Below are 26,967 nucleotides of genomic sequence, written 5' to 3'. Positions count from 1 at the left end.
CCTACCTGGAAAAGTAAGGTATTCAAAAATACTATTATACGCAGATGACATAAAGCTCTTTAGAATAGTTAATAATGAGTATGATAATTATCTCCTGCAGAAAGACTTAGATGCAGTAAACCATTGGTGCGAGAATAATTTATTAACTATTAACTCTGGAAAAACTAGATATATGACATTTACTAATAAAACTCAATACTTTGTCAGTAAATATAAAATTCATGGAGTAACAATAAACAAAGTAGAACAAATTAAAGATCTTGGTATTATTTATGACAGACAATTGAAATTTAGTAACCACATAAATGATTTAGTACAATCAACGAGAAAAACAATAGGTTTTATTTTTAATCAATGGCCTGATTTTTTAAATGGTAGTTCTTATGTGTACTTATATAAGACACTTGTTAGATCCAAACTTGAATTTGGTTCAGTCGTTTGGAACAGTTTGTCTAATATACTTATTAACAAACTTGAAGCAGTACAGAAATGTTTTATACGACTACTATGTTATAAAATGAAAAAAAAGACTACTATACACACGAGTATGAATATTAACTTTTTGGGGACTTCAATCTCTAGCAGAAAGAAGAAATTCTATGGATAAATACTTTATTCAAATGGTATTGGATAATAAATATAGTAGCGATTACTGCTTGGAAAATATAGGAATAAGAGTGCCGTGTTATAATGTAAGAAGTCAGTCAACATTGGTAGCACTAAATTCAAAACGTGAAATATTGAGAAGAATGACAGTGTCTTATAACAGTTTAAAATGAACATATTTTGGGAGAAACAATAGAGCAATGATTTTATTTAATTATATTTTTTTTCCAAAGATTAATCTGGTTTAACTTCATGACAAGGGTCTTGATTTTATTATTATTATATTTCTTCAGAATATCTCTAGTTAATATTTTATGTGGAAATGTGACAATAGGTAACCAGGATCTTTTACATAGAAGATATGAAAATTTTAAGCAAAGTTGACTCATTGTTTTAACAATAGTTAAATGAAACTTTAATTTCCATAGTTCTGTTAATAGTATTTATGATATTGACTGTATCTATTTTAATCTTATTTTATAATCAGCTTTAATCTTGTAATGTGAATATATTAAACTTCTGACAAGGGTCTTAACCTACTAATATTCATTCTATATCACAAATTTTCTGGTCTGTTTTAAATGATTGTACAACATTAACATAGTGCTGTATTTTTGCCAATGAGCTGTTCGCGGTACTGAAAATAAAGTTATTATTATTAGTAGTAGGCCCCCCGTTATATCGAGCCGAGTCAGCAAAAATTTTTGTGACGTCATAGGTCAAAGGTCAATGACCTTGGCCAGGGGTCAATGACCGAGGGGTACCTAGGACCACCCCCTCTAAATTTTGGCAGGGGTACCTTGGCCCACCCCCTAAATTTTGGCAGGGGTACATAGGACCACCCCCCTTAAATTTTGGAAATTGCCAAATTTAAAAATTTGGTGTGGTAGCCTAGGACCATAGTATGTACCTCTATCAGTATTGGGTGTCTATGTCGTTCCCTTTCATGGGTAAAAAATTGCCAAAAATTCAAATTTCGGGTTTTTTTGACCTAATTTATCCCCTTTGATGAGGTGTTATTACCTTATATAGTTATATGGACGTATACAGGGGTCCATTACCTTTCATAACATATGGGTATATTAATGCACCCCTTGAAAAATTTGGGAGGGGTACCTTGGCCCACCCCTTCAATTTTAGAAATTGCCCAATTTAAACATTGGGTATTATAGTATAGGACCCTAATATGTATCGTGATAAATTTGGGCGGTCCACCTCGTTCCCTTCTAGGGGTACAAAATTGCCAAAATATAAACGTAAGCAATACGTAGTACCACGTGTTTGGTTTTTGGTCGATTTTATCCCCGTTGATGAGGTCCTATTACCTTATATGGTTATATGGGCGTATACAGGTGTCCATTACCTTTCATAAGACATGGGTACATTAATGCACCCCTTGAAAAATTTGGGAGGGGTACCTTGGCCCACCCCTTAAATTTTGGAAATTGACCAATTTAAACATTGGGTATTATAGTATAGGACCCTAATATGTATTATGATAAATTTGGATGGTCCACCTCGTTCCCTTTTAGGGGTATAAAATTGTCAAAAATATAAACGTAAGCAATACGTTGTACCACGTGTTTGTTCTTTTGGCCCATTTATCCCCTTGGATGAGGTCCTACTACATTATATAGTTATATGGTTATGTATAGGGGTCTATTTCCTATCATAAGACATGGGTATATTGGTGCACCCCGGGAGGGGTACCTTGGCCCACCCCTTAAATTTTGGAAATTGACCAATTTAAACATTGGGTATTATAGTACAGGACCTCAATATGTATCATGATAAATTTGGATGGTCCACATCGTTCCCTTTTAGGGGTACAAAAATTGCCAAAATATAAACGTTGTACCACGTGTTTGTTTTTTTGGTCCATTTTATCCCCTTGGATGAGATTCTATGATTACAGGGGTTCATTTCTTATCATAAGACATGGGCACCCTTCTTAAATTTTGGCAATGGGGGGTCCACTGAAATTGTCCAATTGAAGCATAGTACAGGACCTCAATATGTTTCGGTGGTCCTATTACCAAATTTGTTTAGTACAACCACGTGTTCGGTTACTGACTCAATTAAGGTTATAAGGTATGGATGGGTATCCCCTTTCAATTTGGTAGGACCCTTCGGGTGTAGTACAGTCACGTGATCGATGATTTGGTTTTAATGCGCGACGAGGTCCCTGGTCAATGTTCTCTAGGAAAGATTCTTGGCATTTAAAACTTTTTTTTCAACTTTTCAAACTAAAAAAAATGAAAACAAAAATTGAAACGAAAAAATTTCGAAACAAAAATGTTCAAACAAAATATTTTAAACAAAAAATTCGAACATTTTTTAAACTTAAATTTCAAACAAAAAGTTTTTTAGTTTGAAACAAAAAAATTTTAAACAAAAAAAAATTGGAAACGAAAAATTTCAAAACAAAAATTTCGAAACAAAAAATTTTGCAACAAAAAAAATTAAAAATTTTCAAACGAAAAAAAATTTCAAACAAAATTTTGAAAACAAAAATTTCAAAACAAAAATTTTCAACAAAAAAAAAATTTCAAACGAAAAAATTTTTAAACAAAATTTGAAACAAAAATTTTGAAACAAAAAAATTTAAACAAAATTTTTGAAACAAAAATTACAAAACAAATTTCAAACGAAAAATTTTCAAATAGAATTTAAATCAAACAGTGATCAGCTTTCACGGTTAACCGTTAAACTTTATCCGGTTTTTAACTATTCGATTAACAAATAAACGGTTTTCAACTATTCGATTAACAAATAAACGGTTTTCAACTACTCGATAAGCAGATGAACGGTTTTAACCTTTTCACACCAGTGAGTGCAAGAATTGTTGTACTCGCTTTAAATACGCATCATTTTTGAAACAAGGTGTTAGTGTTCATCATGGATACACAGTGGAAACATCCATTTACCTGTATTCTCGCAGGGCCTAGTGGGTGTGGAAAAACGTATTTTGTGAAGCGATTACTGTCACATCTCCCAACCATGATCAATGCAAAATTTCGTAAGATATACTGGTATTATGCAGAATGGCAAGACGTGTATGCAACAATGCCAGTTCCAGTAGAATTTCACGAAGGACTTCCACGAATGAAAGATTTTCAGCCTCAAGATGGACCACATTTGATTATTATTGATGACCATATGCGAGAAGTGAATAGTGATATTGTTGATATGTTCACAAAAGGATCACATCATCGAAATATTAGTGTGATTTTTATAACACAAAATGTATTTCATCAAAGTAAAGCAAATAGAAATATGAGTTTAAATTGTTCGTATTTGGTGTTGTTTAAAAATCCACGTGACAAGTCACAAATCAAACATATGAGTTATCAAATCATGCCTGAGCATCCACTGTTTCTACAAGAAAGTTATGCAGACGCAACAAGAAATCCACATGGTTATTTACTGATGGATCTTAAACAAGATACACCCGAAGAAATGCGATTTCGTACAAATATTTTTCCCGACGATTTGCATCATTATGTTTACGTACCAACAAAACATGTTTAAATTATTGTGCATGTGAAAAGAATGACTTAGTCTGTCACGATGTCTCCTACAGTGAAACACGCTGATCTGCTACGTGCTCTGCACAAAGCTAAACCAAGATTGCGTAAAGCTATTATTGCCAATGCAGACGCTTCATTAATTCATAGTATTTGTGAATGTTGTTATAATGTCTTAAAAGGCAATGTTCCACTGACAAGTGCGCAGAAGTCAAGATTAAAGCGTTACAAGAACACGCTCCGGTATCTTGTAGACAATACAAAATCATTGGATAAAAAGAAGAAACATTTAGCCGTACAACAAGGAGGATTCTTACCTGCATTACTTGCACCTATTGTAGGAAGTGTGTTATCCAGTATTTTGTTTAAACAATAAACATCATGGAACATAGCAAGAAGATGGTTTTAGTGCCACCAGAAATGCTTCAACGAATGCATGCATCATCATCCCGTGTGAGTGAAAATCGAGAATCTAATCTCGATCGTGAAATGCAATCTATATTGAATACATCGTATCCAAGTGATGAAGAAAAATGGAATCAGTACAATAGAATATTACAGAAATATCTTTATGTGATACGTAAACAAGAAGAACCAATACCACTTACAATTACATCAATGAAACCTGATGGTGACGTCCCGAATGTTGACGATAGCACGAAACAAGAAATTTTAGCCGCAATACCACAAATGTATCGTAAGAAAGCCGAACTACTATTCCGTCGTTTAAAACAAGATGACGCAATTACGTGGGATCATAAAGGAACAGTGTACATCAACGATAATAAACTACAAGGATCCAATATTGTAGATTTAATGTGCGATGTGACTCGACCGAGGAAACATTCTAATCCTCAAGGCTGGGAATTGTTTTGCAACTACCTTGCATCGTCAAACACACCTCAAGAATTGATTGGTAATCCACGGAGATTAAACTATATTGTCAAGCATAATAGTACAACAGCATCTGAAGGATCTGCACCACCAAAACCGGCACCTGAATTATTTTCTTCCGGAGAAGAAGAAGAAGATGATGATGATGATGATGATTTTTTAGAAGTCCGACCAAAAAGAAAACGCATCATTCCACAATGGTCAACGTACAAACCATGAACAAAAAGTTGAAATCCATTTATTACAATCCAGCACATCCTGCATCATTTTCTACTGCAAAGAAATTATGGCAAGCCACAGGAAAATCTATACCTCTAGCCAAAATAAAACTTTGGTTAAACAAACAACCTACCTACACGTTACATCGTCCTGTACGTCGTCGTTTCCGTAGAGATTTTTATCTTGTCAACAATATTGATGATCAATGGGAATGTGATTTAAATGATTTACAATCACTTCAAAACTATAATGACAATTACCGCTATATTCTTACAGTGATTGATGTGTTTAGTCGGTACGGATGGGCTGTACCACTAAAATCAAAAAGTGCCGAGGATATAGTGAATGCATTTGAAATGATTTTCCAGGACAGGAAACCAATTGTACTACGTAGTGATCAAGGAACTGAATTTACCAACAAGACAGTACAAAAGTTTTTCAGGAAACACAACGTGCAACATGTTACAACAAAGGATCCAGATATTAAAGCCAGCATCGCAGAAAGATTTAATCAGACATTGAAACATCGTATGTGGAAATACTTTACCAAATATCAAACATACAATTACATCAAAGTGTTGCCTCTACTTGTAAAAGCATACAATGAAAGTCGGCATTCCAGTATTAAAATGGCACCTGCAAACGTTTCTCAGGACAATTTACTGGAGGTGTGGCATAACTTATACGACAAAAAGCTACAACGTTCAAAACAAGATACGGATTTATCTGTTGGTGATACTGTTCGTATAAGTAAAACAAAACGTATCTTTGACAAGGGTTACCTCGAGAACTGGACTTGGGAAATATTCAGAGTAAAAGCCATTGTACCAAGAAACCCACCAGTGTATCGACTAGAGGATTTAAATCATCAACTTATCGATGGTGTTTTCTACAGAGAAGAATTACAACCAGTACCGCTCCCTTCGACGTTCCTCATCGATAAAATATTACGTACAAGAACAAAAGGTCGCAGAAAGGAGTATCTCGTCCAGTGGAAAGGATATCCTTCCTCATTCAATTCGTGGATCCCTGCAACTTCATTGAAGAAGAAGAAGAAGAATGGAACCTGATCAAGATTTTTACGTTACACTTCCCAGTAATAGTTCCATGGATTATTTTCCAGAAAATACATTGACTTCATATATTACGAAATTACAACGACGTGTAGAGTTTCGCCAGAAATGGGATGTGGCAATTGTAGAGATTCATTATCCACATTCTTTGCTGAACATTAACAGTAAAAACAATAAAATATATTACAAATCATCAAGTAGTAATGATCAGGAACCGTGGAAGGTTGTAACGATCCCTGTACGCTATTATAACAATATACGGGATCTTATTCATGCAATTAATATACATCATAAAGAAACCAATTTATTTATATCTCATGACGCAACTAATAATATATGCCTCATAAGACATCCCAAAAAGGAAATCCATACTTCTGTACAATTGTCACCAAGTGTTAGTTTAATGCTTGGATTTGACCCGAAAAGTGATTTAAAAGATATGGAAAAGGGACAATATACACCGGATGTACGATTAGGCTTACCATCACAAATGTACGTCTATTGTGACATTATTGAATCTGTCATTGTTGGAGATACAATGGTACCCTTGCTACGAATTGTCAACATGGATCCTGTGAATCATACTTTTGGAAGTCATGCAGTACAAATCTTTAATCCTGCACATTATGTTCCGGTGGAAAAAATGAATTTTGAGCAAATACAAATCGATATAAGGGATAGCACAGGTCATCCTATGCCATTCACCTTTGGAACGGTGTCTACAAAACTACATTTCCGTCGTCGTCGTCATGACTGATCCGTATTTGCAATACTACCAAAAACAAGCGTTGTCCGGTATCGGTAACGTCTATGTGGGAAGTCCCTATCAAGCAGGACATGGCATTGGAAGTTTCCTTGGTGGCTTATTTCGTTCAGTGTTACCACTTGTGAAGCAAGGCGCTAAAACTGTGGGAAAAGAATTATTAAAATCAGGTGCCAATATGATTAATGATGTTGTGATCTCGAATCAACCGCTGGAAGAATCGTTTCATCAACGTATGCAAGAGGCAAAATCAAATTTACAAGAAAAAGCTAAAAACAAGTTGAAAACTATGCTGGGAAGTGGATATCATAAACGAAAATGGGATGACTGCTCTCAGTTTGAGGTTGACCTTCCAACGATCAACACCACCATCAATCCTACAAAGAGACGTAAATTATCACATAAGAAGAAGAAGAAATCATTGGCATCGTCACCAGATATTTTTGATTAATTCAACGATGGCTTTCTTACATCATCAATCCTGTGAATGTGTAAAAAGTGAATTGGACATTTTTTCAACGTTGCCCACGCAAACCAGTGTTCTGGACAATCGTATTATTGGCTACAAACCAATTAGTTCAATAGCTGAAAATTCACCAATAGAATTTGTAGTGAGTGGTAGCAGTGATGAATATATTGATTTACCACAAACCTTATTATACATCCAAGCACAAATTGTGAAACCAGATGGTTCCTCCTTCATCAATACGGATAAAGCAATTGCACCTGTCAATGATTTTCTAAATGCTATGTTTAGTGAAGTACAAATCTACTTGAACAATAAACTGATTTCATTTCCGTCACATAATCATCCATATCGTTCGTACATGGAAAAACTACTCAATTATAGTGATGGAGCTAAAAATACACATTTACAAACAGCAATGTGGTTTCAAGATACGGCTGGTCATATGAACGCAACCACAAGTGAGAACAAAGGATTTCAACAACGCTATGAACTGACAAAACAAAGTATGAAATTCGATATGATTGGACATCTTCATTGTGACATTTTTAATCAAGATAAATTTTTAATTCATGGAGTGGAATTACGTGTGAAACTTATTCCTGCAAAGCCAAACTTTTGTCTCATGGCCGGTGAAAGTGGTGTCAATGCAAAAATCAATATTCTAGATGCATCGTTGCAGGTGAAAAAAGTCAGCATCAGCCCTAGTGTCAAATTGGCACACAATAAAATTTTACAATCTACACCGGCAAAGTATCCTCTGACAAGGGTTCAAATGAAATCATTTACCATCCCGAAGGATATACAATCCAAAACTATTGATAACCTGTTTATGGGAACATTGCCAAATCGTATTATTGTAGGATTTACATCGAATGAAGCATCCAGTGGAACTATTACCACCAATCCATTTGAATTTCAACATCTAAACATTAATTTCTTTACACTGTACGTGGATGGAAAAGCTGTACCTTCAAAACCGTTGCAACCCAACTTTGAAGAAAATCTCTACATTTCATCGTACCACACATTGTTCTCAGGCTCTGGCATACATTTTACCAATACTGGAAATACAATTTCAAGAGCCGACTACAAGAATGGATATACACTGTTTGTATTTGACCTAACTCCCGATTCTTCTGCTGGAGATTGTCACTATTGGAATTTACAACGACATGGAGCCATCCGATTGGAAGTTCATTTCCAAGAGAAATTAGCAGCACCTGCAAACTGTATTGTGTATGGAGAGTTTTCCTCACTCCTAGAGATAGACCACCAGCGCAACATTATCCTGGACTTTTAAATTACAAGGTACGTATACGTTATGTATCATTTCCATTCACGATGTTGAATACATTACAATTAGCTAGTGCTTTAAACGGTAGTCCATTATTCAGAAATCATTTTACCGGGGTATTTGCAAGCGATGAGTTGCCCTCACGGATTTCTCTTCCTCTGGCAATGATTGTAAATACAGATCCATCCACAAAACTAGGAAGTCATTGGATTGCAATTTATATTGATCATCGCGGTGTTGGAGAATATTTTGACAGCTATGGCCTTCCTCCTTATGTACCACAACATGTTGCATTCTTAAAACTTCATTGTATATACTATAAATATAATAATAGCCAAATGCAAAGTCTTGGTTCATCCGTATGTGGGTATTATGCTTATTTTTATTTGTGCTGTAAAGCCCAAGGAAAATCTCTGCGTGAAATTCAATACTTGTTCACAACAGTACCCACGGTTAATGATCGTAGACTGCTGCAATATACCTTCCAGGTAATTTTATCATATTTATCATTGTAAGTGTATTTGTTTTATCATCATCTATTTCTATACTAATCATCTTTTTCCTCGTTCTTTTTTACAGAATTCACAATACGAAGCTTTGCAAACGGGTGCTATGCTGCAAAACATGGAAACAAATCATTACAATCAAGAAGAGGAGGCAGTCTAATGAAGAAACCCAGCTCAATATACAAACATTGTCAATAAGAAAGAAAAAGAAGAAACCAGAAAAATGAATAAAATACAATTTATGCTTATTTATGTGTTTTTATTGTCCATTCCATATACAATGTTATCAGATTCTCCTAAAGAACTGTGCGATATAAGACGAGAACCCTGTGCAAAGTTTCCACCTAATTCCTAGAGAACATTGACCAGGGACCTCGTCGCGCATTAAAACCAAATCATCGATCACGTGACTGTACTACACCCGAAGGGTCCTACCAAATTGAAAGGGGATACCCATCCATACCTTATAACCTTAATTGAGTCAGTAACCGAACACGTGGTTGTACTAAACAAATTTGGTAATAGGACCACCGAAACATATTGAGGTCCTGTACTATGCTTCAATTGGACAATTTCAGTGGACCCCCCATTGCCAAAATTTAAGAAGGGTGCCCATGTCTTATGATAAGAAATGAACCCCTGTAATCATAGAATCTCATCCAAGGGGATAAAATGGACCAAAAAAACAAACACGTGGTACAACGTTTATATTTTGGCAATTTTTGTACCCCTAAAAGGGAACGATGTGGACCATCCAAATTTATCATGATACATATTGAGGTCCTGTACTATAATACCCAATGTTTAAATTGGTCAATTTCCAAAATTTAAGGGGTGGGCCAAGGTACCCCTCCCGGGGTGCACCAATATACCCATGTCTTATGATAGGAAATAGACCCCTATACATAACCATATAACTATATAATGTAGTAGGACCTCATCCAAGGGGATAAATGGGCCAAAAGAACAAACACGTGGTACAACGTATTGCTTACGTTTATATTTTTGACAATTTTATACCCCTAAAAGGGAACGAGGTGGACCATCCAAATTTATCATAATACATATTAGGGTCCTATACTATAATACCCAATGTTTAAATTGGTCAATTTCCAAAATTTAAGGGGTGGGCCAAGGTACCCCTCCCAAATTTTTCAAGGGGTGCATTAATGTACCCATGTCTTATGAAAGGTAATGGACACCTGTATACGCCCATATAACCATATAAGGTAATAGGACCTCATCAACGGGGATAAAATCGACCAAAAACCAAACACGTGGTACTACGTATTGCTTACGTTTATATTTTGGCAATTTTGTACCCCTAAAAGGGAACGAGGTGGACCATCCAAATTTATCATAATACATATTAGGGTCCTGTACTATAATACCAAATGTTTAAATTGGGCAATTTCTAAAATTTAAGGGGTGGGCCAAGGTACCCCTCCCAAATTTTTAAAGGGGTGCACCAATGTACCCATATCTTATGAAAGATAATAGACTCCTGTATACGCTCATATAACTATATAGGGTAATAACACCTCATCAAAGGTGATAAATTACGTCAAAAATCCCCGAAATTTGAATTTTTGGCAATTTTTTACCCATGAAAGGGAACGACATAGACACCCAATACTGATAGAGGTACATACTATGGTCCTAGGCTACCACACCAAATTTTTAGATTTGGCAATTTCCAAAATTTAAGGGGTGGGCCAAGGTACTCTTCCCAAATTTTTCAAGGGGTGCACCAATGTACCCATGTCTTATGATAGATAATGGACCCCTATACATGACCATATAACTATATAAGGTAATAGGACCTCATCCAAGGAGATAAATTAGGTCGAAAACCAAACACGTGGTATAACGTATTGCTTACGTTTATATTTTGGCAATTTTGTACCCCTAGAAGGAAACAAGGTGGACCGCCCAAATTTATCACGATACATATTAGGGTCCTATACTATAATACCCAATGTTTAAATTGGGCAATTTCCAAAATTGAAGGGGTGGGCCAAGGTACCCCTCCCAAATTTTTCAAGGGGTGCATTAATATACCCATATGTTATGAAAGGTAATCGACCCCTGTATACGTCCATATAACTATATAAGGTAATAACACCTCATCAAAGGGGATAAATTAGGTCAAAAAAACCCGAAATTTGAATTTTTGGCAATTTTTTACCCATGAAAGGGAACGACATAGACACCCAATACTGATAGAGGTACATACTATGGTCCTAGGCTACCATACCAAATTTTTAAATTTGGCAATTTCCAAAATTTAAGGGGGGTGGTCCTATGTACCCCTGCCAAAATTTAGGGGGTGGGCCAAGGTACCCCTGCCAAAATTTAGAGGGGGTGGTCCTAGGTACCCCTCGGTCATTGACCCCTGGCCAAGGTCATTGACCTTTGACCTATGACGTCACAAATTTTTGCTGACTCGGCTCGATATAACGGGGGGCCTACTACTTTATTATTATTATTATTATTATTATTATTATTATTATTATTATTATTATTATATTATTATTATTATTATTATCTGCTTTTTAGATCTTTTGTTACTTTCTGCCTTTTAGTGTACATTTTTATGTCTTTTCATTTTCTTTTTTTTAAAAAAAGGTTTTTACCTGCATTATGCTTATTGATCTGTTCATATTTCTCTTCTGGATGAATTGTCCCAGTTCCCATTTCTAACTCCTTCCTATCTGTTCGTCCCTCTCTATCGTCACTAAATGCGTCCTTTGTTTCAAGTTCCTGACAATCACGTCATATTTGACATTTCTTTCATCTTTCATACTAACATGGATTTTCCTCTACCATTGATGCGCAGCCCGGCAAAATATTTAGATTCCACTGTGTTACTAATTGCACCCTTTTGCTTTTATTACTAATTGCACCCTTTTGCTTTTATCGTTAATTGCACCCTTTTGCTTTTATCGTTAATTGCACCCTTTTGCTTTTATCACTAATTGCACCCTTTTGCTTTTATCACTAATTGCACCCTTTTGCTTTTATCACTAATTGCACCCTTTTGCTTTTATCACTAATTGCACCCTTTTGCTTTTATCACTAATTGCATCCTTTTGCTTTTATTACTAATTGCACCCTTTTGCTTTTATTACTAATTGCAACCTTTTGCTTTTATCACTAATTGCACCCTTTTGTTTTTCTATATACGAGGAATGATCAGCAAATAAGATATTGGAGTGAAACGTGTATACAATATTTTATATAACCAATACAGCCAGAAGATAGTACATATATTAAGTTATATTTCGACATAATCTCCATATCAGTTGAGGCACTTGTCGTATCTTCGGATGAGTATCAAGATTTCCTCTTGGTAAAACAATCCTGTCCTTGAGTGTTCAGCTACGTTATCACGAAATGTTTCACCTCCTTGTCTGAAACAAAGCGACGGCTTCCGAGGTGCTCCTTTAAGTGCGAGAACAGGCGAAAGTCGCTTGGAGCAAGATCTGTGCTGTAGGGAGGACGGTCTAAGATGTAGCAGCTAAACTTCAACAGCGTGGTGGTTTTCCGGGCTGTTTGCGGGCACGCGTTGTCCTGAAGGAAGATGTCGCCGGTGAGAAATCCTGGCCGTTTCCTCCTGAGTCATGGCAGGGTTTTACAGTATCGGTCAGCGGTCATTGTTTGCTCTCTTTCCAGAAACTTCACAAATATCACTACGGCGCTGTCCCAAAATACTGTCATCATCACCTTACCGATAGATGGCACACCTTAAATTTCTTTGTCTTTGGAAAGGCAGGCTGTTTCTACCTCTTTGATGATTGCTTACTGCTGGGGGTGTAACGGTGAGTCCATGTTTCGTCACCCGTGGCAATGTGGTGAAGAAAACCGTTCCTTTTGAACCATTAGTTCCCTTCCGTGGAGAATCATTCCAAAGGTTGTAGACTTTCACCCATGCACTTCTTGCGATGCTTGTACAGACTGTGTAGAAGTGTAGAACCCATCAGGAACTATTTATCGGGTACTGTAGAATATCGTGAACAATGTGACAAATGCTTCCGAACAACATTTCCAATTCTGCCATCAGATGCCATAACGTGATCCTCCTGTTGTCCTGAATCATCTGCTTCAAGCGAGCTGTGTTCAAATCTGTTGATGCCGTGCTGGGTCGAACACTGCGCTCATTGTCGGTGACGCAAACTTTCGACATCATTCTGCGACATGGTGACGAGACATTACAGTCTCTTCGTAAACTTGTATCAGCTGCCGGTAAACTTCAGCCGCGGTTACATATTTCGTCCACAGAAATCGTATAACTGAACGGACCTTTTTGCGCAACCAGTTTTCCAAACGAGTCGCCATTTGTGTTCACCTACAACTAGCGCCGTAGGTGGCGGGTGGCTGAAACTCTGCAGAGTTGCCAACTCCATGTATTACAATTGTTGCAGACTCCTCATTCCTCTATATAACAGACGAAACTTCAGAAATATCAACCTTGTAACCTTAGTTTCTGATTTTTGTGACAGACTTATTAATAAATCCTGCATATTCACTGGAGTAAAGATAATTTTATACTATAAACGCACCCAATTCAAACCTCTTATTTTTCTTGATGAGTTAAGTATTTTTTATGACTTCCAGTGTCAGCAATGTATAGAGCTCCAAACCACATATTTATCGTTCCAAACAAATTTCCTGGTACGAAAGGAAACAAATATATGGTATGTTTTATATCCAGTATTAGAATGACTACAACAACTCGTGAAGCCTGGGCTCTACACCGATCATAGAACTGCTTTGTCTCACGTCTGATGCATCGGGAGAATTCGGTACGACTCGTGGAGCTGTGTTCCGAATGCACACTTGAAAAACCGTGAAACGGAAGAAGTGTACCATCAATTTAGTCGAACTTAGAAGACACGGCAAACATGCAACAGAAAACAGCACTTAAAGAAATATATCACGAACACTACCAATTGTTCTAATTAAATGGTAACAATAATAATACAAAAATATAAAACCCGGGTTCGATTCCCGGTAGGGGCACTCGGTCGAAAAACTGTAAAGAGCTTTTTCAGGCTAGCCATCCTGAATGAGGTTTTCCTGGGTTTTAGTCGATAACACCAGGTAAATGCCGGGGTGGTACCTAACTTATAGGTCCTAGGCCGCTTCCTTCCTTCCCCAATTCTTCCTTCCCTTTCCCCGGATAATGTGCTTGCCGAAAAACATCATCCCTCATATGTGACGGACTAAATGGTCTTAGATGCCGAAAGCCCACAAATCTAAATCCTAAATCCCTAAAAATATAAAACGACGAAAACAAAAATAAACGTAACGAAACTTAGCAGCAATCCGACAACACTGTACCCTCACGAGATGTTCTCCGTACAGCGCGAGAAACGACATTGGCTAAATTTGATGGATGGGGCTGCCAATCGGGACACACCCTCGCGTTGTATTGGATGCCGAAATTAGTAGATCTAGGCAAAGCTTCACGACTCGCTGCGATCACTGTATGCAACTACGATTCAATCCCTGTATTTGAACCGATTATTCTTTAGTTTCTTCTCTTAGAAATTTAATATTTTTTTCTTTTTCGGTATAACATTAGAAAATCAGTACAAAACAACCTTGTAATGTACGATGTTATGTATTTCTTTGTAGTACCTTGGAAAAAAAATATACAAGAAGTGAGACACGTTTGATATATCCATTGAACGCTGCTTTCGCTTTCCTCTCGTCGATAAAAAGTTCTCTTCTCCATCATCTTCTCACAATGCCATAGGTCACCTTAAATCGTAAATCAATATGGATTCGGCCACCATATAAAAACTTTTCGTCATATGAAGCTAATAAATGGGAGGATATCTTATATGCAGAAACTTTTTTCTTTTATCGTACGAAGTGCAGAATAGAAGTCTTGTACTCTGCCCAACATGAAACATAAGTGTAGTCAATTTTTGTTGAAACCCCATTCTCTCAATTTGATTAATTAACAATGCCATACTTTTTTTTCCTTGTCTGCAGATGGGCTATGCAAAGTTAGATCAGAAGGGGAAAGGAATCCATTTACGACAATTTTCCAGAGCTTTTATCATCGATGATGGTAGTCAACGGGTGGTGTTTGTCAGCGTCGATGCAGGGATGATGGGACATGCTGTAAGAGCAGAGGTAAGTGTATTCAAAGCTAGTTGTTTCTCCCTTCCACCAAGACATCAGCTCGTCTAGAAATTGCCTGCACATTAGCGATATCTCTTGGCGTCAGGTAGAGGACAGCACAGCTAGCGACAACAATATATTAGCCTGACTGTGAACAATGGCGGTTCTAGAAGGTAAAAACTTGGGGAGGGTGCAGGCAGAACCTAGACTATACACATGAGTTTACTATAAACTTAAAAATATATATAAATAATAGATTAAATTATTTTTATCCCTTAAGAAATTTGGGTTCCTAGGACCCCTGGCCCTGAGCTAGATCCACCACTGACTGTGAACTGTTGGGATTTAGCGTAACTATCAGAATGAAACGTCTTGCTTGTAATAATGATGAAAAATCCTAGATTTTATACAACCTATAACTCTTAAATGTTTTGATGTTTGCATATCAGAGATACTCACAGAATGATTTATTTTTACTTTATAATAAAGACTATAGTTGTAAATAAACACTAACTGTTCCCACAGATACCTTATTTCATTTGTTAATCATCATCATAGGTATTTTGACATTATTGGCAGGTCACTTGCCGCTACCGAGAAGATTCCATTTTCTACAGTCTTCAGCTAATCTCTGAGTCTTCAGGTATAATTTCTCTGTTTTGATATCGTCCCTCAATTGTAGTATCCTTCGCCCTTTCCCTCTCTTTCCTGCCATCATACCTCTAGCACGTCCCTCATGATACAGCCTCTCCTTAGCTAATATTCCAACTAGTTTTTCTCTCCTACCATTTTAACACCCTCTCATTCGTTTTACGCTCGACCCAACTAATTTTCTCCATTCTCCTCCACACACACATTCGGAAGCCTCCAATGACAAAACAAACTGTTATTCAGTCAGAGACAAGGACTTGATGTGTACGATAAACTTTCGGATAAAGTAAAAGTAACATCTTGTAAAATATCAACCAAAACGTGTTGGGTGGGATATAAAATGAAGTCTACAGTGAATCATCCAATACTACGAAGGTGGGGTGAAAAGTTCTAGGTCTGACAATGTAAGACTGCGGATTTCAGTTCAAAAATCGTTTTATTTTCGACATAGCCTCCCTTAACTTCAATACACTTGGTTCAGCGTTTCTCCAACATCAGTATTCCTTCCCGGAAGTGAGAGTCTGGAAGGTTGTGAAAATAGTCATCCACGATCCTCTCAACTTCTTCATTCGATGTGAAGCGCTTCCCAGAAAGAAATTTCTTCAAGTTTGGGAACAGATGGAAGTTCGATGGTGCCAAATCAGGAGAATATGGGGGTTGGCCGACCAAATCGTACCCCCAATTCCGCAGTTTTCCCATCGCCAACGGACCCTTGTACACAGGTGCGTTGTCCTGATGAAAGACGAATTTCTTCTTCAAAGTAAGCCTCTTCTCCCGAATTTCGGCATCCACCTGTTCAAGAAGATTGGAGTAATATTCACCTGTAATTGTTTTCCCTTTTGCAGGGTAATCAATTAACAGGATCCCTTTCCCATCCCAAAACACACTGGCAATGACCTTTCCGGCAAATACGATTTTCTTCGCTTTCTTCGGCGCTGCACCACCGACTTCCACCCACTGCTTGGACTGCTGTTTCATTTCTGGCGTGTAGTGGTGAACCCATGTCTCATCCATTGTCACAAATCGCCGCACAAAATCTGTCGGATCCCTTTTGGATCGGTTCAAAGATTGCTGCGAAAATAGCTTTCGCATTTGCTTTTGGTCCGCAGTCACCAAATGCGGCACCCATCTTGTGCAGAGCTTTCGCATCCCTAGTTCTTTGTGCAAGATGTTTCGCACCCGTTCCTCCGATATCCCCACACATTCAGCTTCTCATTCACCTTCACTCGCCTGTTTTGTCCAACACGATATCACGCACTTTTTCGATTGTTTCCGGTGTGGTTGCAATTTTCGGCCTTCCTTCACGTGGGTAATCTTCTAGGGATGTGGGACCACGTTTAAATTCAACCCACTTTTTAACTGTTGACATGGAAGAAGCAAAGTCCCTGTAAACTTTTGGCAACTTCGGATGAATTTTCGTAGGGGTTAATCCATCCAAAAAGAAAAAATTGATTATCGCACGATATTCAAGTTTATCCATTTTCACAACTAACACGCAAGATGTCTAACTGCAACAATGCCTGCATACAAACTACTTCAGAGAACAAGCTGGCACTTATACGAACAACTGAAAAGCGCCCGCAGGCAATAACAATAAAATTTTGCTGATTGGAGTGCCATCTCTGGGTCAGGCCGAGAACTTTTCACCCCGCCTAGCTATCAAATTCAAACAACGTACAATTGCTAGACTTGTTCTTATACATGGAATGATATTGTACTGTAAATATGGCGATGTTGTTCTTGGTGCTATTACCAACAATACCGACATAGATTCATGTTATCATTTGTTATTCGTCATATGTTACAAAATATTTCAAATGTTCCACCATTCAAACACACATTCAAACGTTCTAATGGCCTTTATCTCCAACAAAGCTATTTTTTTCCGAACAGACAGGGAAACTACAATAGGGTTCTTTCTTGACCAAACAGGACATTGAGAGCACACCTATTCTTCTGGACGCGACATCAAATAAATTGTCAGGACTGATGAAATGGGTCATGAGTCAGCAGGCCATTTGGTTCACGATTTCTGTTTGGGTCATCCGGGTCTATCTAGCTTCTCAGACCCGGTGTGATCCGGAGACCCAGACAGACCCTGTGACCTGAGTAGACCCAGCAAGCGAAATATCGCAACATTCATTTGTTTGATTCTCGATGTGACCTTTCTTAATCAAGACTCCATACTTTCACAAATATAATTTCATACGTGATTTTTGAACTTAGCCTATACAAAAATAATTAACAAAACAGTTTGGGCTCCGCATTATCTCTTATATTCTAAACACCAAGTTTTAGAGATCAATTAAACTTTGACAACCCCTCATAAGAGAAACATGTAGCTTTTTAATGATTCTGACGCATTTTGTACTCTGACAATTCTTGTAGTTATTTTTCAGTGTAATGTTTGACACATACAGACTCAAAGAAGCAAAACGAAAAAAAAACTTAATGATAAGGCAATGAGAGAGGAGAAAATCAAGTTTGTCAGAATTGCATTAGTGTAGCCTTAATCGTAACTCTCTTTGTGAATTGCGAAGTTTCGTTTCCTGATCCTACCGGGTGACGCCGGTCATGTGTCTGTTCGTGTCAGTGGCTTTGACTGTTTCTGAGTGTTCCGGGTCACAGATGACGGTGCTGATATTTTGTCGAATAAAAGGTTTCCTGGCAGATAATTTATTAGTAGCGTTGCATCTAAATGATTCAAGCGTTTTCTGAGCTTAATTTTAGTAGACATGAATGTCATATTTTTTAAGTGTCTTAAACTAGTTTTTATTGACTTAATCTCGAAAACTAGTATGTACGAGGATGCACATTCAAGCGTGTTATTTTGTTTAATTCATTGAGATTATGACTTATCATCTTTAGTCATTTTTTCCTACTTTCGAGCGACGATAGGGGAGAAGAAAACAGTAATTATAACCGCTTTCTGGAGTCCGTCCTCCGTTGTCCTGCCAATGAGTATTCTTCGGAGACCTGGACTTACCTGTAAGATGTTGAAGGACATCTCCAAAAAGGGATTACAGAATTGTTCCCAAATTGCTCTCCGGTCTCAATAACGAGATGAGCATTAGGCATCGAGAGGTTCGGATATCTCGTCTCGAAAACCTCACGGACCATCAGACGGTCACTCAGACCACAAGGCACACAAATACTACCCATACATGAAACAAAAACACACTGGATAAACCGACACTTTGCTTATTTATTAAAATACTATTAAAAATAACGCATTAGAAAAACAACTACAATATTTAACACTGAATATATATAATTATTTTCGCTAATAAAATCACACTTCGCTTTTTCACTACACTATAGCCCTTTATCACTTATCCGTATGGAAGGTTATGATTGGGATTCCACCATAGATGATTTTCTCACACCGTTAATGCACATGGGTAATTAGCACTGTAGGGGTGTCACCGGGATAATCTTCTGAAGGAACTTGTTGCTGCTAGAGCAGTAGAGAACAAAATATTGCTAACAATAAATTTACTGCAGATAATCTTAATAAGTAGAAAATTTTTGTGACCATTAAGTTTTTAAGTAATACAGAATCTAAAATTACATATGATGTGAGTCCAGAATGTACAGAAAACTTTTTTTTCCTTTGAATGTGTCAGTCCTCTAATAGTCATGAAGGCCATCAATAGAATAAAATCAAATGCTACTGGAGCTGACCAAATTAGTATTAAATTTATTTTAAAATGTTGCCTTTTATACTAAATCCCATCACTAATATTTTCAACCATTCTCTTATGAACGGCACTTTTCCATCTGCTTGGAAAACAGCTGAAGTCCTAGCGTTCGCCAAAACAAGTAATATCACAAGTATTAATGATTTTCGGCCAATTACTATTTTTCCTGTTCTTTCAAAGGCATTATAATACATTGTTAGTGATCAAATTACGAACCCATCTAATGAAATACAATTTTTTTTTTACCAGTTTCAATCAGGCTTCAGAAAGTACCACAGTACTGCTACAGCTGTTACTTATGTCACTGACGACATTAGAATAGCAATGGATAGAAAGCAAGTAACTGTTCTTGTTCTACTAGATTTCTCTAAAGTTTTTCAATCAATTATACATAAGATTCTCTTCCATAAATTGGCGACGAAATTTAATTTCTCCAATGGTGCTGTGAAATGGGTCAAAAATTATCTACAGGGACAGAAGCAATTCGTAACCGTAGCTGATACTACTTCTGCACTGCGGAATCTCACTCACGGCGTCCCTCAAGGAAGTGTCCGTGGTCCTCTCTTATTCTGTTTGTACATTAACGACCTTCCTTCTGTCTTACAATAATGTATCACCTATACGCAGATGATTTTCAAATATATATATTTCAGGTCAATCCGAAAACTTGGACAATTCAATTCAACAAATGAATTACTATTTGCACCGCATTTACTTGTGGTCAAATGAAAATGGGTTAACCATAAATCCACTTAAATCGAAGTGCATTTGTGTCTCCTTTAAACGACTTATCAAATGTACCGTTCGAATATACCAACAGTAGAGATAAATAGAACAATTATTCCATTTTCTGAAACTGTTACAAATCTTGGTATAATAATAGATCAATTCCTTGAGTGGAATTTGCATTCACTTACTAGACTAAAGAAAATTCTACCCACTGAAACAAAGCTACTACTTGTAAAATCTCTAATTTCTCATCTTGAATATTGTGATGTAGCTCTATCAGACTTAAATGAAAAATTAGCGTATCGTTTGCAACGTATCCAAAATGCCTGTATACGGATTGCTTACAATCTCAAACGATCAAATCATTTAACTCCATACTACAGAAAGCTGGGCCTTTTGAAACTTGCCGATAGACGTTATTTGCATCGACTCACACTTCTCTTTAAGGCTTTGCGGTTTGAACAACCTTCCTACTTATTTCAACGATTGCAACCACTAAATGCTCACCACGATTACAATACAAGATCAGGTGTAAATAAACTACTTTCTCTTCCCCCACATTCGTCAAAATTCTACTCGAATGCGTTCTTTGCATACACTATCCGTACGTGGAATGACCTTCCATCCAACACAAGACAATCTCAGTCAATCAACCTATTTAAGAAGTCGGTTGAACAGATCCTCCATAAGTGTACTAAGCAGAGGCTTACTAATATCTAAAATTTTTTAAAAATACTTTATATCTTTTATTTTCTTTGTTCACTAAATGTATGTGACTATATTATGTGGTTATTTGTAGTAATCTAAGTACCGGTAATCTGTGTGCATGTGATGTGATGTGCGCGCGCGTGTGTGTACGTATGATTGAGTGTGTTTTATATATTTTATACATATTTTATTATTATTATTATTGTATTACTAATCATGATACAATTCTGTTGCATGGTCAAGTGGGAGACAAGGCAGGAGCCTTAACTTCGTCATGTAAAATAAGACTAAATAAATAAATAAATAAATAAATAGAATCTATAGAAGTCGACGTTAGTCTCCCTCAACAGAATGTAGACAGTTGCCAAAATAAAATGAAAATGGAGGGCACGTTTACAACTGATACACACTGGGTTGGTGAATCCGGGACTTCACTAATTGGGACTAGCCGTTAACTACGTCCTTCATCAGCTAATTAACTTGTGCCCCTTAACATAATGTTATGCTCGATGCCACTGACGTGGTGGCTTCTTGTATGTACAGAGTAACACTCCTCGAACTCAGAGGTTCGAGATAGAGCTGCACTGACCAACTGGTCAATGTTGGCAGTTCATTCCAAAGAGCACTCAGGTTAAATCACCTGTATGTACATGCAAATAGAATATAAAAAATGACGTTAATTTTAGTCCACTGGCCACGACGCACAAGACATTGCGATAACTTGACTGTGGGAACATTTAGATAACGAACTGGCAAAGCGATGTGGATGTCGTAGTTCTGGTGCTCAGACACCTGGTATGCAATATTTCCATAAATGATTGGAAAATACACTTGTTTCAGTTCCATATAACTATAGAACACATTAATATGTAAGGAAGAAACACTGAGAACCTTTGTCCTGTTGCGTGGGAAGAAAAACAGTTCCCACCGAAGAAATGTATTTGCGTCGCAGAATAAAGTATAAATTAAAAAAAATAATTACTGTCTTTTCGAAATATACAGAGTGTCCACAAAAATACTTTTATAACCTGGTGACGGTTATATAATTATGAAAACAATCGAATATCAAATTTCAACAGATTTACACATTTCATGTCCCTACAAACCGAAAAGGCTAGCTTTGGTTGTCTGTCCGTCTGGTTTTCCGTCCATCCCGAGGTAATTGGATCAAAAGATCCAATATATTTCAGGCAAAAGTTTTCTTGTAGGCCTTGGAGAACTACATATAGTGTTGCCTAAGCTAAACTATCACTTAACTCAGTATGTTGTGCTTATTCCGTAAAAAATAAGAAAACTCTATTTAGGAGCCATTCAACAATTTTGTGGTCTCTGATCCAAAAACTAATTATTGTGGAAGATCGCAATCTTTTGATCCATTTTTGATCGTTCCTAAAATTCTTGTTTTCTTCATACAGGCCGTACAGTTCAACGTATCCACACCAAATGCTGTATTAAACTTAACACTTTTATAACATTTTCCAAGGGTGTGATGAGTTTGAATTTTCCTCCTACTCACAAAATTAAGGGTAGTTTATTGAAAGGGGAAAAGTTTCCAGTTGATAATTTCTTTTTCGAAAACTGCTCTAACGATTTTGTTCTATATTTTATACATCAATATATTTTTATTTTTATACATCAATATATATTTATATTTTTATATATTTATACATCAATATATGTTTATGTTTATATTTTTATGCATCAATATATGTTTATATTTTTTTTAAACTGCTCTAACGATTTTGTTTATATTTTCTACATCAATATTTCATTATTAACTATACATTGAGGTATTGTGTAAGTAATTTTTCTGGGAAAATCCAGAATAAGTCTTTTTTTTTCGAACGATTTTCTTGAAAACAACTGAGGCATTTTTCATCATATTTAAGAGGGGACACGCTGGCTTAATGGTAGAACGCTTATCTCTCGTGTGTGGGGTCCCTAGTTCGATCCCAGGCCAAGTAAGTTTATGGTAGACAACATCGTATCCTTAGGTTTTCTCGGGGGGTACCCTCGTTTCCTCCCAATTTCTCATTCCACCAATTGTTTCATTATCATTCACTTGCTTTAATCATAGTCTCCCTTAGCCTAACAGGCGTAACCGTGGGACGTTAGACTGAAATATTTTATTTTATTTCACATTTTCTTCATGTTTAATAAAGAAATGGTTCATTAACAGCCTGACAATATGCCATGACTCATTTGTAAAAAAAAAAAAATAAATAAATAAATAAATAAAAAAAAATAGAAAAGAGGGTAGTTTTAGGGATGCGCACGAGACAAGATTTGTGGTTGTTTCGTCTCGAAAATGTGCTGTAAAAGTGATGTCTCGCCTCGAAAAATGTATATTTCTCTATTGGAAGAGCCGTGTCTCGACTCGAATTTTGTCAGGAAAATCCTGTCTCGACTCGTCACGTGCGTATCCCTATCAAAGTTTCATAAACAGATATTTTATTAATAACCAGAATATATGGTAGAGGTTACTCTTCATGAAAAATCCACAATGGGTAGTTTACTTTTGGGGTGTTTTCTTCTGACAAAGTTTTTCAAGGCCTTAATAATTTTGTTCGTATTTCACGAATAAGTTTCAGTAATTAACTGCGACCTAACATTTAGTTTAAGATATTAGAACCACTTTGTTTCTTCGTACACTTACTCTATTGTGAAGGTTTTTATTATTTTCTAGTGTTTTAAACAGTGACGACGCCAGCTATAAGTTCCTAGGGGGGCAAAGGAGGGGCAGATACATTTTCGGGGGGGCGGCTATTTTCCACACCAAAAATGACATTTATTATGTTTGACTTACTTTACTTTGTGTATTTCGTTGTTGTTTTTATATTAAGCCTATATGATAAACTTATTTCAAGTAAAATTTGTAGCTAACAAATAAGTAACGTCTGCACATGACATATTTTTCAATGCAACTTTTGAAACCTAAATTAAATTACTTTCGTGTTTGCTACAAGTAACAAATTCATCTAGTACAGTATGCTACGTATTTATATATGTATATACATATATAATTTACGAGGGGCTGCTGAAAATCTCGTAATCCAACCAAGAAGGAGTGTAGCTACTAGGTAGAAAGATGAAACTGTAGTTTTGAGAAACATGTTTTCAACAAATTTTCATATTAATAATGAAAACAAATTTTCATATTAATAATCAAATTCTTATTGCTTTCTCAGGCCTCTGAAGTGATTATGTGTGCCCAAACAGCGAATATCACGAACATCCAGATCACAACTATTATAACATTTTTGTTCCACGAAGGATAGTCACCAAAGTAAATTAATGAGAATATCAGTGAAACACTACGGGACTCTCCTCCATTATATACAGTAGTGAAGAAGTGATGGCTTAGTTCAAACGTGGCGGTTTCTCAACCAATTATGCTTTACATCCAGGATGACTTTACATCCAGTGACTGTTCCCGAAATCATTGATGCAATTTGTGACATTATTCTTGAAAATTGCAGCATTTCAGCCAGTGGTGGATATAACCTGGGGCCGGGGTTCCTAGGCCACCCCAGTTTTTGAGTGACAAAAATAATTTCATCTATTATTTATACACTTTTTAAAGTGTACTAGCTGAACCTGCGCTCTCTACACAGCGCATCATTCGCATATGAGTATAAATCTTCTTGTCATTCCTCACAACATATTTACATGTCCCGTTACAGACACAAGTGAAAGACGTCTTGACAAAAAAAAAAAAAAAAAAAAAAAAAAATCGGCAAGAGGTATCATAAAGGGGAGATTTTTCGATTATTTTTTCTCAACTTCTCGCACCGTTTGCAAGATTTGAGTCTACTTCCGGTTGGAGTTTCTAATTCATGTATGACCAGTGTTTTCTTTCTTCTTGTATGCAGTATGTAATAAGCAAATACATTACATATACAATTAATCATAAGGTCAGTTATATATGGTATTCATTGGGCAAAACACTCAAAAAAATAAAGATTTATCTTAGACTCGAGAAATGGTTATCCTTTCTTTTTCGCTATTATTTGGCCAAGAAACAAACGCCTGAGACATATACAACCCCAATATACAACAATGTGGTGTTGGAATATATAATGCGTAGGATATGATGCTTTAGTTTTTTTAATTTCAACGCTTCCAGTGTACCCTAAAAAATGTAATAAAGAAATAATGGCCATGTTTTTTTTTTAAATATTCAATTACAACTGGACAATCTACACAAAATTTGCAATCGATCAGTGAAAACGTCATCTTTCTAGAGCCTGTAGTTTCCGAGATCTCATTGTCGAAAGGATTGGCCACAAACATATAAACGTCCTCAACATATAGTTTAAAAGAACTCGGAAGATGGAAGCACAATTCATATGCATTGATTTTAGAGAAGGTTTATTAAAATACAAAGACTTTGAACAATAATTTTATATCATAAACTTTATTAAAAAGATATAGTTAACTAATTTAGACTATTTAAAGTACAAATACTTAAAATGTTTGTCTCTGTTAAACGTGAAATCACACACAACCGTAAATGAAAGATTTGAAAGGTAAAGTTATAGGTCGGAGCTCAGGCGCTTTTAATTGTTGTTATAGCATTTTAATAGATAGATAGAAAACTCACGATATACTTATTATAGTCTAAGGTCTGGTTGCAACCCCCTTTCTCAGTTTTTACCGTCTCAGGAAAATTTGTGTCAGAGATTGTGGGCATTTCTTTAGAACGCGTCGGTAGTATAATTCAGAATGGCTTGGGTATGCGCAAGTTCTCGACACAATGGGTTCCCAAAATTCTGTCAGAAGAATAAAAGAGTGACGGCATTAAAAGAAGTCTTCTTCCAGTTTGAATGTAATGCTGATCATTTCGCTCACGAGTAGTAACCATGGACGACATATGGTTGTACCAGTATGGTCCTGAAACGAAACAACAGTCAATGGAGTAGTAGCACTCATTTCTCCCTCGCCCCAAGAAGCTCAAGACACAGAAATAGGTTGAAAAACTGTTTGCAACATTCTTCTGGGATAAGTATGGAGTCGTACTCATAGACTACCTCCGCAACGGTAAGATATTTAATTCAGAATCTCTACATTACTCACAGAACTGAAAGAAAAATTCAAAGTTCAACACCGCGGAAAATGAAAAGAAAGAAATTGTGTTCCTTTAAGAGAATACACCTGTCCATCGAACCCCTGCGAACACAATTAGCATTACATAATCTAGGATTTCAATGTCTAGACCATCATCCTTATTCCTCAGATTTAGCTCCGTCAAACTATTGCCTGTATTTATTTCCCAAACTTAGATCTGATTGAACTTTAGATCTGATAAGGGTAGTGTTACGAATAGTGGTGCGAGGAAGTCTCCAGATTTTTTTTTTTTTTTTTAACTTCTGCAAAACTGGAGCACTGTACAAGGTATTGACTCTCGGGGGAAGTGTAGAAGAGTAAAACTTCACCATCCCACTTGCACTCCTGGGTTGGGCTACGAGTTTTTCAGCAGCTCCACGTACATTTCTAGTCAATATGGTGGACGTCATGTCAGTACTTTGAAACAAAATAAGTAAGGGAGCAGTAATGCATACCAATTACTAACTAAAGATCAGCACTCTGACGACACTTTTTTTTTGGGGGGGGATCTTAATATCAATTTAATTCCATACATTTATTATTATTATTATTTGCAGGAAGGGAAAACGCAACTCTTTTTATCCCC

At 36.5% G+C, this 26,967-nt stretch overlaps 1 protein-coding gene across 2 annotated transcripts in view; it reads left to right on the top strand.

Moving 5' to 3' along the window:
• CDase (neutral ceramidase) overlaps window positions 1-26,967 on the top strand; it is a 324,432-nt gene that overhangs the window by 208,070 nt on the left and 89,395 nt on the right. For both annotated transcript variants that reach the window (XM_081729519.1, XM_081729520.1), the window contains exon 3: window positions 15,355-15,498. In XM_081729519.1, coding sequence (XP_081585645.1) covers window positions 15,355-15,498 — 144 coding nt within the window. The remainder of the gene's footprint in view (window positions 1-15,354; window positions 15,499-26,967) is intronic.

This window comes from Thermobia domestica, chromosome 10, assembly GCF_964235325.1.
Source record: "Thermobia domestica chromosome 10, izTheDome1.hap1.1, whole genome shotgun sequence".
Lineage (NCBI taxonomy): Eukaryota > Metazoa > Arthropoda > Insecta > Zygentoma > Lepismatidae > Thermobia > Thermobia domestica.
This window is presented reverse-complemented; position numbering and strand designations above follow the sequence as displayed.